Genomic DNA, 17,992 nt, shown 5'->3' on the forward strand with positions numbered 1-17,992 from the left:
TATATATATATACACATACACACATATATATATATATATATATATATATATATATATATATATATATATAAATCACTATTTAAATCATTTTTAGCTTGCATCACACAATTTTAACTTCTAAAATTAAAATGAATAAATAATAAAACTTTTTTATTTTTATAACAACACATATACAGGATTATTTTTTTCGTCGTGTGAATTCTGCACTGGTCTGATCTTGAGTGAAAATGAAAGCATTAATTATTTACAACTAACAGAAAAAAAGGGGGAAAAAAAGAGTGACTGAAATACCTGAGATGAAATGAAGCTCATGTCTGATTGACTGCATACCATCAAACTGACCTTGGCTAGAACGCATGCTGCACTTCAGAGTGTGTGAGTGAGTCAGAGTGTGCACAAAGGTGACCTGATGTTCCAGTTTACAAACACACCTGTCCTTGAATCTTCCTTTCTTTCCTCAGGCGTCTCCATAGCAACAGGTAAGGTATGCCTAGGTGTGTGATGACAGCAGGTAAGAGCGATTCGGCACCTCGCAGAACATTTCAATCCACTCGTCTCACATCAATGACAGCCACACAGTCATCAAGAATTGATGACACTCAAACAGTCTTCACACTGCGGATACACACACCATAAGCAATTCATGTGTGATGTACAGTATAGCACGTGCATATATTCAATCAATTCAAGTTCATGTTGGTGGCACGGTGGATCAGTGGTTAGAACTGTCGCCTCACAGCAAGAAGGTCACAGGTTCGAGTCTCGGCTGGGTCAGTTGGCATTTCTGTGTGGAGTTTGCAAGTTCTCCCTGTGTATGTGTGGGTTTCCTCGGAGTGCTCCGGTTTCACTCACAATCCAAACACGTGCTATAGGAGAGTTGAATAAACTAAATTGGACTTAGTGTATGAGTGTGTGTGTGTGAGTGTGTATGGGTGTTTTCCAGTACTGGGTTGCAGCTGGAAGGGCATCCGCTGTGTAAAACATATGCTGGAATACTTGGCGGTTAATTCCAATGTGGCGAACCATGATAAATAAGGGACTAAGCAGAAGGAGAATGAATGACACCAAACCAAAGTTTAAAGGTCATCATTTTGCTTAGGTCTCCAATCTGCCATTGATAAGATCACTTTAGTATGGAGCATCACATTACTCAGAAATGATTATAAAAGGTTTGTCTTTTGAAATGTGTATTTGAAAGGACGTGGCAAATGCTAGATCATTTTCTCTACACAGGATCCAAAGCTTTCAAGAAGAGACGCTCGTCTCTGGGGTTTATGTTTCATGTTTTATAACAGCGTTTGCTTTAATTGGACCACGACTCTTCATACCTTTCAAGTTTCCTCTGTACCTGTCTTCACTCCTGAATACTGAGATAAAACACACATTTGTATTTTACTGCTTCAAGGATTAAAAGATAGAGAGAGATGTTGTAAAAGAGAGAAATATATATATATTCGTCTGTTTCTTCAACTCTACGAACCAAACTTTTAAAGATAAACCAAAACCAGTTAAAGGGATAGTTCACACTATAATGAAAATTGAGTATGGACACCAATATTCAGATTTTAATGCGGTTAAGACAATACTCTGATTAAGATTCTACCATGTAAACAGCGATTTTTGATTACTTTAATCCAATTAAGGTCATAATCGAAATAAAGTGGCATTTATGTTACGAACCCCAGTTTTTTTAAGGCTCGTCTAGGGAAGGGGTTAGCAACATAAAAGGACACAGAAACCAGAATTACAATTCTCTATTTATTTAGAGACCAGAAGATACGTGTCCTGTCTAATTAAGGTGGCAACAGAAATATAAATCATTAATTAAACAATAACCAAGTCAAAGCAATTGCTTTAACAAACAAACAAAAACATATATTATAAAGAAAATATTGATAAAAAAAAAAAAACATAGATCAAAGAAACGGCACAACACCAGCATGGCTCCTCAGCAGCGGCTGCACAAGACGCGCACAGAAGTTCGGACCTTCATCAGGGCAAGATACGGAGAGATTCTCAGCAAGTACGGGTCATACTCTCCAAAGAGAGACAAGATCGCGAGGATCAGTCAGACGCGCTGGAAATCAAGAGCCACCCCGACACACACTCTTTATTTTGCTGGGCCAGTTGGCATTTCTGTGTGGAGTTTGCATGTTCTCCCCGAGTGGCGTGGGTTTCCTCCGGATGCTCCGGTTTCCCCCAAAGTCCAAAGACATGCGGTACATGTGAATTAGGTAGGCTAAAATTGCCCGTAGTGTGTGTGTAAATGTTTGTGAGGATGTTATCAGAGATGGGTTGCGGCTGGAAGGGCATCCGCTGCGTAAAAACTTGCTGGATAAATTGGCGGTTCATTCCGCTGTGGCGACCCCGGATTAATAAAGGGACTAAGCCGACAAGAAAATGAATAAATGAATGACACCTGAAATTACATAAAACTTGAGAGGGAATGCAGATAGCGGGGTGACGCAATGACTTTAGTGGAATTAAGTGCTATAACATGTCAAATGGGATCATGAAAGGAACATTCAAAAAGCAACTCATGTAAACGCCTTAATCTTATTATTGTCCTAATTAGATTAATGCAAGTACTTTGATTACTGATGTCCATGTAAACAGTCATCACTCCTTTGTTTTTCAAACCTGTTTGAGTTTTTTTCTTTTTCACACTATTAACTTATGCACATGTACTTATGCACTCGCTCAACAGCAGAGTATAATTGTAGTGTTGTCCCAAATCGAACACTAATGTTTTTTCACCAAGCGGAAATTCAACCCGTTTCTCTAATGACGGTTGCCAAATTAGTGAAATAAATGAAGTAACCAATAATACCTGCCATTAGTATAACTGCATTTACCATCAGGAGGCGCCATAATCACTCTCATAGGACAATTTTTGCTTTCACAATCCAAAATAAATAACAGTTATCCAACATGTGCGCCCGATATCTCCGCCCCTTCTGCTAAGTGAGCAAAGCTGTGGTCGTTGAGTGCTTGAAGTGTTCGTTACACACTTTTTTTACCGGTTGAATGAATGCATCATCCGGGTAATTAAAGTGCACTTACTATTTGCAGAGTTTTCAGTGTGAACACACTACTTACACAATTTATACTACAAAATGGCGTAGATTAGTGCACAAGTATGCGATCTGGGAAGCATCTTATGTCTCAAAGCTTGCATACTCTTCAATAACGCACTCAAAAGTATATACATACTTTTAATTTACAAAAAAAGTATATGTTTTTAAGGTGTAGTACAAGTATGCAAGTTGGAACGCAGTAATGATTCACCCCGGCCTAAATGGTGTGGTGGGGATTGTGTGTCCTGAAACGTGTGTGGATCTGCAGCTGGATGTTATTGGTTTTTGTTACTGTCCTGTCAGTTTTGAGTTTAAATTAATAAACTGTGGCTTAAAACAATGTCGTGTATTATTTATGTTTTGTGGCAAGTAGCCTTGTAATAAGCAGGATAAAGTACAGCTAGGAGGTTGTCATTACAGAATAAAGTCCTTCAGTCTTATACAATGGCTGCTGATAATTCAATTGGGTTTAATAAATGTACATTTCTCCTTGAACCGATTCGGCTGCAGACAACAACAAAATAACCTTATGATTGGACGGACGGATGGATGGATAAAAACAATGAATGGATGGATAAAACAAACGATGGGTGGATGGATGGATAAAACAAATGATGGATAGACGGATGGACGGCCGGACGGATGGAAGGATGGATAAAAGCAATGATGGATGGACGGATGGATGGATAAAACATGGTTGGAGGGATGGATGGATAAAAGGATGGATGAAAACAAAAGATGGATGGATAGATGGATGGATGGGTAAATGGATAAAACAAATAAAGGATGGATGGAAGAATGGTTAAAACAAACGATGGATGAAACAAACGATGGGTGGATTGATGGATAAAAAACGATGGATGGATGGATAAAATAAACGAAGGATGGATAGATGGATGGATAAAACAAATGATAGATGGATGAATGGATTGACGGATGGATAAAAGAAACGATGGACAGACGGACAGACAGATGGATGGATAAAACAAATGATGGATGGATGGATAAAACAAACGATGGATGGATGGATGGATAAAACAAATGATGGATAGACGGATGGACGGCCGGACGGATGGAAGGATGGATAAAAGCAATGATGGATGGACGGATGGATGGATAAAACATGGTTGGAGGGATGGATGGATAAAAGGATGGATGAAAACAAAAGATGGATGGATAGATGGATGGATGGGTAAATGGATAAAACAAATGAAGGATGGATGGAAGAATGGTTAAAACAAACGATGGATGGATGAAACAAATGATGGGTGGATTGATGGATAAAAAACGATGGATGGATGGATAAAATAAACGAAGGATGGATAGATGGATGGATAAAACAAATGATAGATGGATGAATGGATTGACGGATGGATAAAAGAAACGATGGACAGACGGACAGACAGATGGATGGATGAAAAATGATGGATGGATGGATAAATAAAAACGGATAGATGGACAGATGGATAAAACAAATGATGGATGGATGGATAAAACAAACGATGGATGGATAAAACGGATGGATGGATAAAAGAAACAATGGATGGAAACAAATGATGGATGTATGGATAAAACAAACGATGGGTGGATTGATGGGTAAATGGATAAAACAAATGAAGGATGGATGGATGAAACAAATGATGGATGGATGGATGAAAAATGATGGATGGATGGAAACAAATGATGGATAGATGGATGGATGAAACAAACGATGGGTGGATTGATGGATAAAAAACGATGGATGGATGGATAAAATAAACGAAGGATGGATAGATGGATGGATAAAACAAATGATAGATGGATGAATGGATTGACGGATGGATAAAAGAAACAATGGACAGACGGACAGACAGATGGATGGATGAAAAATGATGGATGGATGGATGGATAAATAAAAACGGATGGATGGACAGATGGATAAATGGATGGATAAAACAAACGATGGATGGATAAAACGGATGGATGGATAAAAGAAACAATGGATGGAAAAATGATGGATAAAACAAACGATGGGTGGATTGATGGGTAAATGGATAAAACAAATGAAGGATGGATGGATGAAACAAATGATGGAGGGATGGATGGATGAAACAAATGATGGATGGATGGAAACAAATGATGGATGGATGGAAACAAATGATGGATGGATGGAAACAAATTATGGATGGATGGATGGATGGAAAAAACAAATGATGGATGGATAAAACAAACAATGGGTGGATTGATGGGAAAAAGAAACGATGGATGGATGGATAAAACAAATAATGAATGGATAAAACAAACGAAGTATGGATGGATGGGTAAAACAAACGATGGATGGATAAAACAAACAATGGGTGGATTGATGGGAAAAAGAAACGATGGATAAAACAAATGAAGGATGGATAGATGGATGGATAAAACAAACAATGGGTGGACGGATGGAAAAAACAAATGATGGATGGATGGATGGATGGATAAAACAAACGATGGATGTATAAAACAAACGAAGGATGGATGGAAAAAACAAATGATGGATAATTAAAACAAACGATGGATGGATGGATGGATACACAGATGGATACGCAGACAGACAGAGACAGACAGACGAGTATGGCCTTTCTGTAAGACCAAAAAAATAAGAAACCTTCTGTATATATTTGAATGAAGTGAGGAATTGAGTCTGTTACGGCTCCCTTTTTTCCAGCGATATAAATGACAGACATGAATGTGTGAAGATGTGATTACAATGTGCACTGACATTTTGTACAGCAGCACCAATCTTGTCTGTTCTCAGAACAGCCAAACACGAGTTCAAGCTCCACAGGACTGACACTGTCGCTCAGCTTAATTGAACAAACCCCTTTAAGCGACCTCAAGTTAGATTTTGATGCCGTTCTTCAGCAAAAAAATGCACTCAGGAATCAGTTCAAAGACTGCGGCGTTACGCAACAGACATTTTCAACTGTCTCTTTCATCATGTAAAGCAGTGCGTGACCTTTTGTCCAGTGCTGTGCTGTTGTTGGCATCTACAGGTGGGGTGCTTACATGTAGCTATACTGCTCTCAATCATAGAGCTATACCTTATGCTATTATAATGTTGGTGTGAAATCAAAGTTTACGATGTTTATTTTTTTAGGGGAGAATGAGGATGAAAGTCATGAGGATGACACAAAGCCATTTTCTTAGCATCCTGACTACATTAGCTTTCAAGGCTTTTTAAAATACATTCTGCATTTAACCATGGACCCTTTTTACAAGACCGTTATGACTTGTTAATCGGTCAACAGCATCTTAAATCCTAGGAAGTTTTTCAATATTTACATTTTTTTAAAACATTTGAACATGTATGTGTAATCATTATGTAAATGAAGAGTTCAGATGCAAAAGCCGCTAAACACCATTTCCACCAAAAATGAGAAAGACATCGAGTGAATGCTTTAGGCATGTAGTACGTTCAACAAAAACAGTTTATTACAAAAAGCCGCTAAACACCACCTGCCTTTGACAGAATGCCGCTATATCCCGAGAACCAATCAGAAGGCGCGAATCGAATCATATGTATTCAATGTAGCAGCGCGCTGATACGCCGGCTTTATGAGGAGACGGTTTTATTCTGCTTTTGATTTCGATTTTAAAAGACTGAGTTTGATGAACTGGATGAGCCTGTCCCACTGTCATGACAGAGTCTGGAGCTAGGGACTAGAGGTCTGCATTCCTGCAGTTGTCCCGCGGGTCCCGACCAGATGTCTAGCAATATCGCTCCCGACTTCCGAGCGAGCATGCGTATGTGTGTAAATGAAATAGCGCGATGCTGTGTTTAGCTTGTTTGTTGCTGTGTGTGTGCTTGGTGCTTATGCGTGTTTGTGTCTGTGTGTTAGTGCGTGCGCGCGAGAATGAGAGAGAGAGAGAGAGAGAGAGAGAGCTTTGCCTGTGCGCTTGGTGCTGTGTGTGTTTATACAGACTGTATAGCTGGGTGATTTTCGGTTTTGTTCTCCACCCGCTCTTTAGCGGGATCGGGTGCGGCGGGTAGAAAATGGGGCGGGTCGGGCAGCGGGACAACAAATGCTTAATATAAGCGGGAGCGGTCAGGTTTGGGCTAAAACCTGGCGGGTGCGGGCGGGAGCGGGATTCAAAATTTAGTACCCCGCAGATCTCTACTAGGGACACCGGGCCTCGCAGACAAAAAAAACGGACCGGCCCCCCAGGAATTCTCCCGGTCCTCTTAATTAGCCAATTCAGGCCTGCGTGAGGACATGCAGCAGCCGCCTCGAAGCAGGGCCGCCGCGTCCATTGAGAGGGCAGAATAGAGAGGGCGTCCACGGCACCTCCGCAACCACCCACGTCCTCAGTTATGTCAGCGACACCTCCCTTACCACCCGCTTCCTCAGTTAACGTTATATCCGCGAACTCCCCGTCGTGATCGTCCTTTGCTTAGAGCGGCAGTTCAGCTTGCTCCGGCCCTGCCTTGGGGACATGCAGCAGCAGCCGCATTCAGTCACACAAACGAATAACAGTAACTAACATGCTAAACACATAATGACGCTATAAAACATGTTGTGGGTCTATAAAATAGAAAATAGGGGTAAAATAGGGGTAAATAACTAAAACACTTTTTCACCACAGAAGCTTGAGGTGTATCCTCCTCCGACGGCTGACTAGAGTGTACAAGAAATGGCGTTTGCTTCTCATGCTGTTCGCGCAGAGATTCTTGCTCCCATAATGCAGTGCGTAACCGAAAAAAAATAAATAAATAAAAATAAAAATTATATATATATATATATATATATATATATTTATATATATATATATATATATATATATATATATATATATATATATATATATATATATATAAATATATAAATGCTATAAAATATTTTAATGGGTATTATAATTATTATTAGCAGTAAGTATTTTCAGCTGTATTAGATCATTATTATAAATCAAAAGTTCGGATCTTTTCAGTAAACTATCTCAAAACGTTTTCCTCCTAGTGTAGATTCTACATCTAAATAAAATATCAGAGTTTTTTGAGTTTTACATGTAAATGCAAATTTTTATGAATATACAATGAAAAACAGCAAACACTTCCACGGTAGGGTGAAAAGCTGATCTCAGATCTGAATAACAAATAAAGGTTTCTGCACAATGCCTCAGCGATGAGCGATAGCCCGAAACAATGACATCTGTCCCCCATTAAAGCTTGAAAAATAACAGTGACAGGCTGAAAGAAAAGCAGATTCATGCCAAAAGCAGACGACAACAGACTGCAGACACGCAGACAGAGCTGTGACTGAAACATGGAGGAAAACACTGCTGACCCTGAACCCAGATCAGTGGAGAGGGTCATGTTGTGGACAAACACTAAACACTTCTCAATACACAATCATAAACCTGCTTTCAGAAACTTCCTTGCGAGTTTGTGCCAAGGTTATTGTAATGTTGAAAATTTTAACATTGACCACTTTAACAGACTGGGTTTTTCAGTAGCGGTCGTCATAGTTAAGTAAACTTAGAGTGCAGTAAATAAGAGTACAATAAATGCATTGTTTTACAGCCCTGTTAGCTGAAATAATAAAAGAAAAGGTGATGGTGTTTTCAAGACTTTCAGAAAAAAGAAAAAAAGTGTGAGACTGATAATGGTAGACAGAAGAGAAAAAAAAAGGTCAAAATTACTATCCTGCCTCATTACCGCATTAGAAACACCTAGCATAAGTAGTCATTTGTTTTTGTTTTTTTTTGTAATTTAGTGCAAAGATGATTAATCAATCAATTAATATATACTGTGCATTAATACATGCACTCACTGGCCAATTTATTAGATACACCCTAATTTTTAGGATTGGCCCCTCTTTTGCATTCAGAACTGCCTTAATCCTTCATAGCATAGATTCAACAAGGTTCTGGAAATATTCCTCAGAGATTTTGCTCCATTTTGACATGATAGCATCACAGTTGCAGCAGATTTGTCAGCTGCACATCTATGATGTGAATCTCCCATTCCACCACATCCCAAAGGTGCTCCATGAGGATCTGCTGACTGTGGAGGCCACTTGAGTACAGTGAACTCACTGTCATGTTCAAGAAACCAGCCTAGGATGACTTGCGCTTTATCCTGCTGGAAGTAGCCATCAGAAGATTGGTACACTGTTGTCATTAAGGGATGGACATGGTCAGCAACAATACTATGTTAGGCTGTGGCATTGACACGATGCTCAATTGGTACTAATGAGCCCAAAGTGTTTCAGGAAAATATCCCCCACACCATTACACCACCACTAGCAGCAGCCTGAACCGTTGATACAAGGCAGGATGGATCCATGCTTCTCATGGATTTCATGTTGTTGAAGACAAATTCTTACCTTACCATCCGAATGTAGCATCAGAAATTGAGACACAACATTTTTCCAATCTTCTATTGTCCAGTTTTGGTGGGAAAAAACAAATGGCTTCTTTCAAAATGTCTTCTTTTGTTTAAAACAGAAACTATGAAGCAAAGCAAGTTTGGAACAAGAGTTAATAAATGATGAATGTTTGTCTATGAGTGAACTGTCCCTTTAATCGTAGTTTGTTTCATTAATGGTGTTGTTAGTTTTAGTTTTTATTTTGTGAACACATGTCGGTTTAGTCTCAGTTTTTAGTAATTCTTGGTTAACAGAGTTAACAGAACACACTCAGTGTAGACTAAAGTAAAGTTTAATGTTTGCAAAGTTTGCATAAGCTTGTGCAAAACTCTGGATAAAAAAAAAATAATACTAATTATATAATAGTTTAAACAAGCAGTGAACCCAAAGCCACACAAATGCAACCTAAACCGATAAAAAAGTAAAAATGATCAAGATTTCAGTTCAACTTCATGTATGCAGTCCAACATGCCTTGTAAGCCTGTCACGATAACAATTTTTTGTTGGACGTACCAAAATACATTACAATAAACAATATTATTGTCATTTTATGGCACTCATTATTGACCTTATTCTCTGAATGAGGAAGTGTGCTCATTTTTGCAATTGTTTTAGAACTTCCGATTCACTTGCCTATAGGAGAAATGACTAGGAATAATAAACGGCAGAAAACTACTACTACTCGCTCTACAAACAAGTGTTTGCATGACGATATAGACAAAGTAAAATAATATAATAATAAAATATCAGTTTGCAACATCAAGCAGCAGAACGAGCTGTTTTTAACATCTAAAAATGAATGGAAGTGAGACCGGGAGTCTCGAGCCAAAATTATTCAAATGGCTGCACCAGCTCGACCGCGGAGAATAAGGTGAATATAACACCAGAAAGACAATATAATATTGTCACAATGCTGGTGCACTCTTTCAAAGAGAAGAATATTTATAGTCATTAATTCATTTTCTTTTTGGCTTAGTCCCTTTATTATTCAGGGGTCGCCACAGTGGAATGAACCGCCAACTTATCCAGCATGTTTTACAAAGCAGACGCCCTTCCAGCTGTAACCCATCTCTGGGAAACATCCATATACACTCATTCACACTCATACACTACAGACAACTTAGCCTACCCAATTCACCTGTACCGCATGTCTTTCGAATGTGGGGGAAACCGGAGCACCCGGAGGAAACCCATCTGAACACAGGGAGAACATGCAAACTCCATGCAGAAACGCCAACTGACCCAGCCGAGGCTCGAACCAGCGACTTTCTTGCTGTGAGGCGACAGCACTAGCTACTGCGTCATCTATTTATAGTCATTTTAACAATTTAATAATGAGACATTGGAATCAGAATCAAAAAGCACATATCCTTAATAAATAATAGTAATTCAAAAGTAACAGAGGCTGCGATTATCAGCTACCAGATCTGTTTTCGGCTGTCAGACACCCACATGAAAATATACCATAGTAGGTTATAGTAAATACTATAGTGTTTTTAAACTATACTGACACACTTGCTGGAATAGTTATATGGGCGATATATATTGCATCACCAAACATGATTGAGGTCATGTCCATGTGTTGTGTGATAAGTCCATATATTGTTGTGACTGTCCTAATGTCTAGTTTACATTTTTTTGCCAAATGTGTTTTATACTTTTTATGCATTTTTATTTTAGCGGGACTCAAACCAGTGACCTTCTTGCTGTGAGGCGACAGTGAAACCACTAAGCCACCATGCCACCCCATTATTTAGCTAATTATTATTTTATCTTATTTAGTTATTCAGTGACTTTTGTTAGAACTGTGGATTATTTATTTCAGCTAACTTTATTTTAAATGAACTTTTTTTCTTTTGGTACCAATAGTTTTAGTGTTTAATTTTAGTTTCCCAAAACATTCTTGATTCGTGCAATCTGCCTTTGCATTTGCAAAAATATTGCATGAGAATTGTGAATGAAAATCACATGCGCTTTTTATGGTGTTGAGATCTGTATTTCATTTTCACTATGTGAAGCACACTTTCCCGAGTTTAATCTTTCTTGCACTGCATCCAAATAGTCCAATAACTCTAAATATTTCCTCCAGACTGTCGTGACTGTGGTGATTAAATCTGGCAGACATGTTACTCATGTTAGACTTTGGCACAAATAATCACCTCATTCTTTATAGCGTCGATATTAAGAGAACCAAATTTTGTGAAGCCAGGCTTTCTGCAAGTCTCTAAAATCTCTTAATTGAACAATTTCCAGTTTGCATAAGCTTGTGCAAAACTCTGGATAAAAAAAAAAAAAAACTAATAATAAAACTATAATAGTTTAAACGAGCAGTGAACCCAAAGCCACACAAATGCAACCTAAACCGATAAAGTAAAAATGATCAGTCCAATAACTCTAAATATTTCCTCCAGACTGTCGTGACTGTGGTGATTAAATCTGGCAGACATGTTACTCATGTTAGACTTTGGCACAAATAATCACCTCATTCTTTATAGCGTCGATATTAAGAGAACCAAATTTTGTGAAGCCAGGCTTTCTGCAAGTCTCTAAAATCTCTTAATTGAACAATTTCCACAACTTAAAGCTATAAAAAGGTGTTAAATAAAGAGTTTGCATTGCAAAAACCGAATCTCTAACAGTATTTGTCTTGTTTTTTTAATGCAAAGACCTAAATATCTTACAATTAATATGCATTTACTAAAAATGCTGAAAATGAAATCAGGTTTCTGAGAAAGTAAATAAAAATGTAAATAAATAAATAAAATATGCACCAAATAATTCTGAAATACAACAGATTCTAGAAAATGTTGTACTGATAACATTACATTTTTCTTGAATATCAAATCTACTCGTATCAAATCTAGAGTAATGATGCTGAAAATTCAGCTTTGACTTGCAATAATGGACATTTTATAGCATAATAAAGTAGAAAGTTGTTGTTTTACATTATAATAATATTTCAAACTCATTGTGTTTAACTACAGTATGTGTAATCGAATAAATCGCTGCATTAGAGAAACTCCATAACTAATAAATGAATAAAAATAATCTGAGAAAGTTTCAGTTTGCAGCTGTTTAGCCAAAGTTCTCACACTCGTTTCCTCTCCATATGCACCAGACACTTTTTTTTTGTCTTTTAGGTTCCTAAATTAATTTTGGTTTGTGCAATTTGCCTTTATACTTGCAAACCTATTGAAAAATTCTAAAAATGATGAGCAATATTTAAGACACTCTTTTCTTCTCCATGTGCACCAGACACTATGATATAAACTCTGCAGGTTATGTGACAACATTGTGCAATGCTGTGTACTTCACCTTGGTGTGTGTTTGTGCACATTTGTGCGTGTGTACAGGTATGTATTTTTTTGTCATGGTTTCTATATATTGCAGATCCCTGATGATCTAAAATGCTTCTTTTATCTTCATTTCGTAAGTCACTTTAAATAAATGTTCCTGCATAAATATAGTTTAATTGCCAGAACTAACGCTACAGGCCTCAAAATGGAGATAAAAGCATAATATAGGCTAAATTCTAACCAAACACCACCAAAACAGCTGCATACTGATGTCTAGTTTGTTAAAATTAAAGAAAAAATGGTTCATATTCATTAAACGTAAACAGACAAAAATAGGTAGCGTCCTTATATGGTCATCAATATAAACTGTATGCCTAGTGGTGATTTTTGGTACTGCGACCAAACAAAATCCTACTGAAAGCTTTATTTTTGACATATCAACTTCAAATTTGGAAAAAAAAATTCAGATATTTAGCTTTAGAAGGTTAAAACAAGTTAAGTAAAAACCAACTTTGATTTAATAAATCACAAAATATTTAGTGTTGTGTGAAGTTTTATAAACAACTTGAGAGGATCACATGCTATGATTGACCATGGCAGGTCTCCAATCAACAATCACTAACCAACCAATCAGACATTTCAAATGCATAAAAATAACCCGACTTCCCTAACTTCGTCATCCTCGTTTTTTTGTTTTTTTCCAACAAAACCCCCTTCCACCTTGACTCCTTCCCCTTCTTCCTAAATCCAGTAGCAGGGGAGTTATCGAGACATACCGGAGCTCAGAATCCCCTCTCTCCCTCCTGTCTAAACGGAGGGAGCCCAGGGGCCTCATGTCTCAACGCTGCATACACACAAAAAATTGTGTACACCAGGTTTCAAGGTCACGTTTAAATTTACTAACGATGAAATTGGTCCATGCCAACTTCATGTCTGGCGTACGTGTATTTCTTCTGTGTGCTGGTTTTATTTCTACTGGTGACTCCTAGAGGCGATTGTGTTAAAGTGCACACTACAAAGTACAACACGTGAAAAACATTGCTATTCATTTATAATTGATAAAACGGGTTAATTAAATATATTTATTTTTTCACCAACTATGTGATTTAGAACATAGAAAAACAATTGCAAATGTAGACAACCCTTAGTCTATGGCAATGCTAGTGTTGGCCTTATTAGAGGACATTGTCAATGTTTAAATCCAAAGGGAAACTGGCTTATTAGCCGTTTCAGATTTCCAAGAGCTATCCTCTTGGAGCTCTGTGCTGAGTTAGATTCAAATTTGGAAAGAGAGACAGCGAGGAGGCTCCAAGGTGGCAGGGTGCGCAATGGGTGACTTCTTGGTGAGTGATGTATTTAAAGATTATTCCAGCTATGTTTTTTTATTTATTTATTTTATTTTATTGAGCTTAATTATTTAACTGCATACCAGGAGACCGCGGTTATCCATTAAAGACGTGACTGTTAACCCCCCTCAACAACCCACAAACTGACGAGGAGCGCAGATACAATGATGCCCATTCTCGCACTCGGTCAGTTATAGAGCGGACGACTGGGCAGCTGAAATGCCAGTGGCGCTGCCTTGATAAGAGCGGACGGGTGCTGCTATACCAACACAATCTGGCTATACCACCAAAACAAAGTATTCCTCTAATCCATCTGTGTCTCCTACAGACAAGGATAGCACTTCAGACTGTAAATTGTCGCCCACAATTGAGGCAACTCTCTCCTCAAAGGGTGTCATTTCAGCATCCGCTGTTCGGTCCACACTTTGACAGTGTGCCGCTGTTCTCCTAATAACATGCACCTTTGCATCGGACCATTTCTTTTTTAATTCACTCACAGTGCGATGTTCAGACCCCACTGCGTTAACCGCGTCGGCTAAACTCTTCCACTCTTTTTTTTTTCTGTTGTTGTTAATTCCGGAAAACAAACTTGCAAATAACAGTTTTTCTTTGTTCAACCTCCGACTGGAGCACCTCTAATTCACATTCTGTCTTCTTGCTTGCTTTTGCCATTGCTTTTTCCTTTGGTTTTGCCAAGGTAGACTCATTAACATATTTATACGGGGGAGGAGGCAGGGAGGGGTTTTGCGGTCATGCATGCTGTGCTCAATTTCACGTTAATCCGGATGTACAAAGAGAATATGCGTGGAATTCCATTAACGCAGTGTTTAATATATCTGATTTTTTTACTGCGCACACACATTCACAGCTTTATGCGTACTAGGGATGCAACAATACAGTTAGCGCACGGTTCAATACATACGTGACACGTGTTTTTTTTAATTATTATTCTATAGGCAATAGGAACAGTAAGAGGATAAGGAGAAAAAATAAAAACGATTTATTGCCATGCTCATTTTGTTTTACTTAAAAGCCAAAAAGAGTACAGTAGTTCCTAGTTTATTGTATATATAAAAAATAATAATTAACACTGAAATCTCACAGCTGCTAGTAGCCCATGTACAAACTGGGGAACACATAAAATCCTACACTTTAAGAATAAACAAACATGTAAAGTTAATAAAGATAAATTGACCATTTCAAATAAACATATTTGTAATTAAGTAAACATAAATAAACCATCTTAATTATCTCGGTGCTGAAAACATGCGAGACTGTAGTCTATAACACGGATCGAGTGCTTTTATAAGATGACAAAACCCCACATCTCCAATCACCGAAAACGGCTGCAAATCTTTAGCAATAAACACCCGCACTGCCTTTGTTATTTTTAGTGTCTCTCGGACCCAGTTGGGTATGTTTGCTTGAAAGATTCAGCGAGGGATTGTTGCTATTTGAAGGACTTTATTACCTTCTCTGCTATCCTGCCTTCAGACAGTGATATTGCTGGGCGATGGCGCTGCAGATGTGCAGTCATGTTTATACGTCTAAAACAATGCTTGCACTGAGTTATTTATTTTTTGTTCACCAGTTTTTCTTTTATTGGCATTATACTTACCAGCAAAACCGAAATGTCAACACACCATCAAGCGCCCCCTAACTTTAGAGCGTAGTGATTGGATATTTACTCGTGGGGAGGAGTTTCCTCATCTCAGCTCATGGATTTAGAGGCACACACAGTTAATTCAGGGAGATATAAAACGCACATAAATTATTTAAAAGCGAAACCGAGAAAACCGCGATTCACAAGCGCGTATGGAACCGTGGAGGTCATACCATACGGTTCAATATTATATTGAGAACCGTGGCATCCCTAGTGCGTACGCAATGTTTTAGTGTTAATTCAACGCAAGTCTTTGTAAATGAGGCCCCTGAGCTCGTGGATTTTCAGAGCTCAGGGCTGTCTCCCAGGACAGCATGCCAAATAAGCTTTTACTTAAGCATCAGCTAAGTGTGAACTCTTGAAATAACATTTTTTGAACAAGAGTCTTCTTTAAAATGAGACCGTCCTTAAATGAGTGCACCACAAATCATTTAAGGTGAAAATGCAATTATCTTGTCTGTGCTCAAAAAGTTAGGGAGACTATAAACACGGATATAAACTGAATTAAAGGCTTACAGAAGGCAATGTGAAACATGGTAGATGCTGATGCATACTCGCTAAACATCACAGTAAAGCACTTTCTTTGGTTTGGTTACACAAAGAAGTCGCCCAATCAAATTCCAGAGCAATGTCCTAAAAGAACCCTCGTTAGGTAACCATAGAAACAACATGAGATCCTCCAACAAAGTCCATTTGCGTGCTATTTGCTGCCAAATCTGCTGATCAATATCATAGGCATGGTTTTGGGTGGGTGGACGGCGGACACCTTGATGTTAATGTGTAGCATGAAGCCATAACCAGTCTTTCCTCCAAAGATCAGCCGATGAGAGAACAACATGTACTACTGCACGAGGCTCAATAACTAACGTGAACAGGACAGTTCAGCAAGAAATTGAAGAAAACGTTCACTTACTGTTTGTAGATCCAAGCCGTGTTGAAAACGGTGACTAGAAACAAGAGAATAAAACAGTTTCAGGAAGCACTAATGACTGTGTTGAAGTCAGAAAGCATTTCTCCACAATCAAAAAACATTTTAGTCATTTAAGTTTCATTCAATAGGGAATCGCTTGATCTATGCAATGAAATTGAACAGTTTTTCCATATGTCACTTTGTTTTTTTGTTCCATTTATTTATAATTATGAATTGCATTAAGAGCTTTTCTCTGCCCTGTCGAATTTTGATGCTGAAAATTCAACTCTGCAGTTTAACAAAGTGACTTTTAGGGTGCTTTCACACCTGTGAATCGATTCAGTTGTTCCGAAACAGATTACAAATGTTACATTGTTGCTCTTTGCTCTTGGAGCGGAAGTTTCTAATCGGACCAAAAGAGCTAAAACAAGTCACGTGTGAGTAAACTCTCCTCACATTGGTCAGAGTGTCAGGGTTTATTTTGCAGCTTCCCGCTCAGCTGTCAGGAGAGGTGGTGGTTTGGTGGTGATTGACAGGGTGTGCGCGCACGACATGTCTGAGAGGAGAGATGCGGTGGGGAGGAGTGAGAAGGGTGCCGACGATGCCTATTTGAGGACCTAGAGGTAGATGCAAGATTACTGGGAGATCATCACTCGTTTGCAGGCATCCGGAGACTCGCGAAACTTCCCGCCCTACTCATATTGCTCTCTTCATATAGTATGCCTATTAAATATCCATGAAACACTGTGATATAACCACGCTCGGATCGCTTTCTCACTGCAATCGAACCGCTCCAGGGTTTGTTTCAATCGAGCTGAGACCACCTCACTCAAGCGATCTCGGAGCGATTACTTTGGCACGGAACAGAGCGCGATTGCCCTGTTCACATATGCCAAACGAACCGCGCTAACTGGGCAAACGAGACACGTTCCGAAACAAAAGTGTAGGTGTGAAAGCACCCTTAGTGAAATTAGTAGTCTGAAACAATACATTTCATAAGAAATAATATTTGCACTGAATTTAGTAACAGAAAAAGTGCTGCACTGTAAAGTAATTGCATCACTTTTGTAATGGACTCCTGACTGGCCTTCCCAAAAAGACAGTCAGACAGTTGCAGCTCATCCAGAACGCTGCGGCCAGGATTCTGACCAGAACCAAGAAATCAGAGGACATCACACCTGTCCGGAGGTCTTTACACTGGCTCCCAGCTAAATTCAGAAAAGATTTTAAACTATAACTACTTGTCTATAAATCACTTAATGGCCTAGGACCTAAATACTTTACAGATATGCTCACTGAATACAAACCTAACAG

General features: G+C 38.6%; 1 protein-coding gene across 2 annotated transcripts in view; it reads right to left on the minus strand.

Annotated features, from left to right (window-relative positions):
* Nucleotides 1–17,992, minus strand: part of LOC101884594 (A disintegrin and metalloproteinase with thrombospondin motifs 2) — a 467,863-nt gene that overhangs the window by 447,161 nt on the left and 2,710 nt on the right. The window contains exons 2-3 of one of the 2 annotated variants that reach the window (XM_073922287.1): nt 16,682–16,715; nt 432–615 (exon numbers count right to left, since the gene is read on the minus strand). In XM_073922287.1, the coding sequence (XP_073778388.1) occupies nt 432–471 (40 nt within the window). In that variant the 5' untranslated portion in view covers nt 472–615; nt 16,682–16,715. The remainder of the gene's footprint in view (nt 1–431; nt 616–16,681; nt 16,716–17,992) is intronic. The other variant, XM_073922289.1, reaches the window with a different exon arrangement.

Source organism: Danio rerio, chromosome 14 (genome assembly GCF_049306965.1).
Source record: "Danio rerio strain Tuebingen ecotype United States chromosome 14, GRCz12tu, whole genome shotgun sequence".
NCBI lineage: Eukaryota > Metazoa > Chordata > Actinopteri > Cypriniformes > Danionidae > Danio > Danio rerio.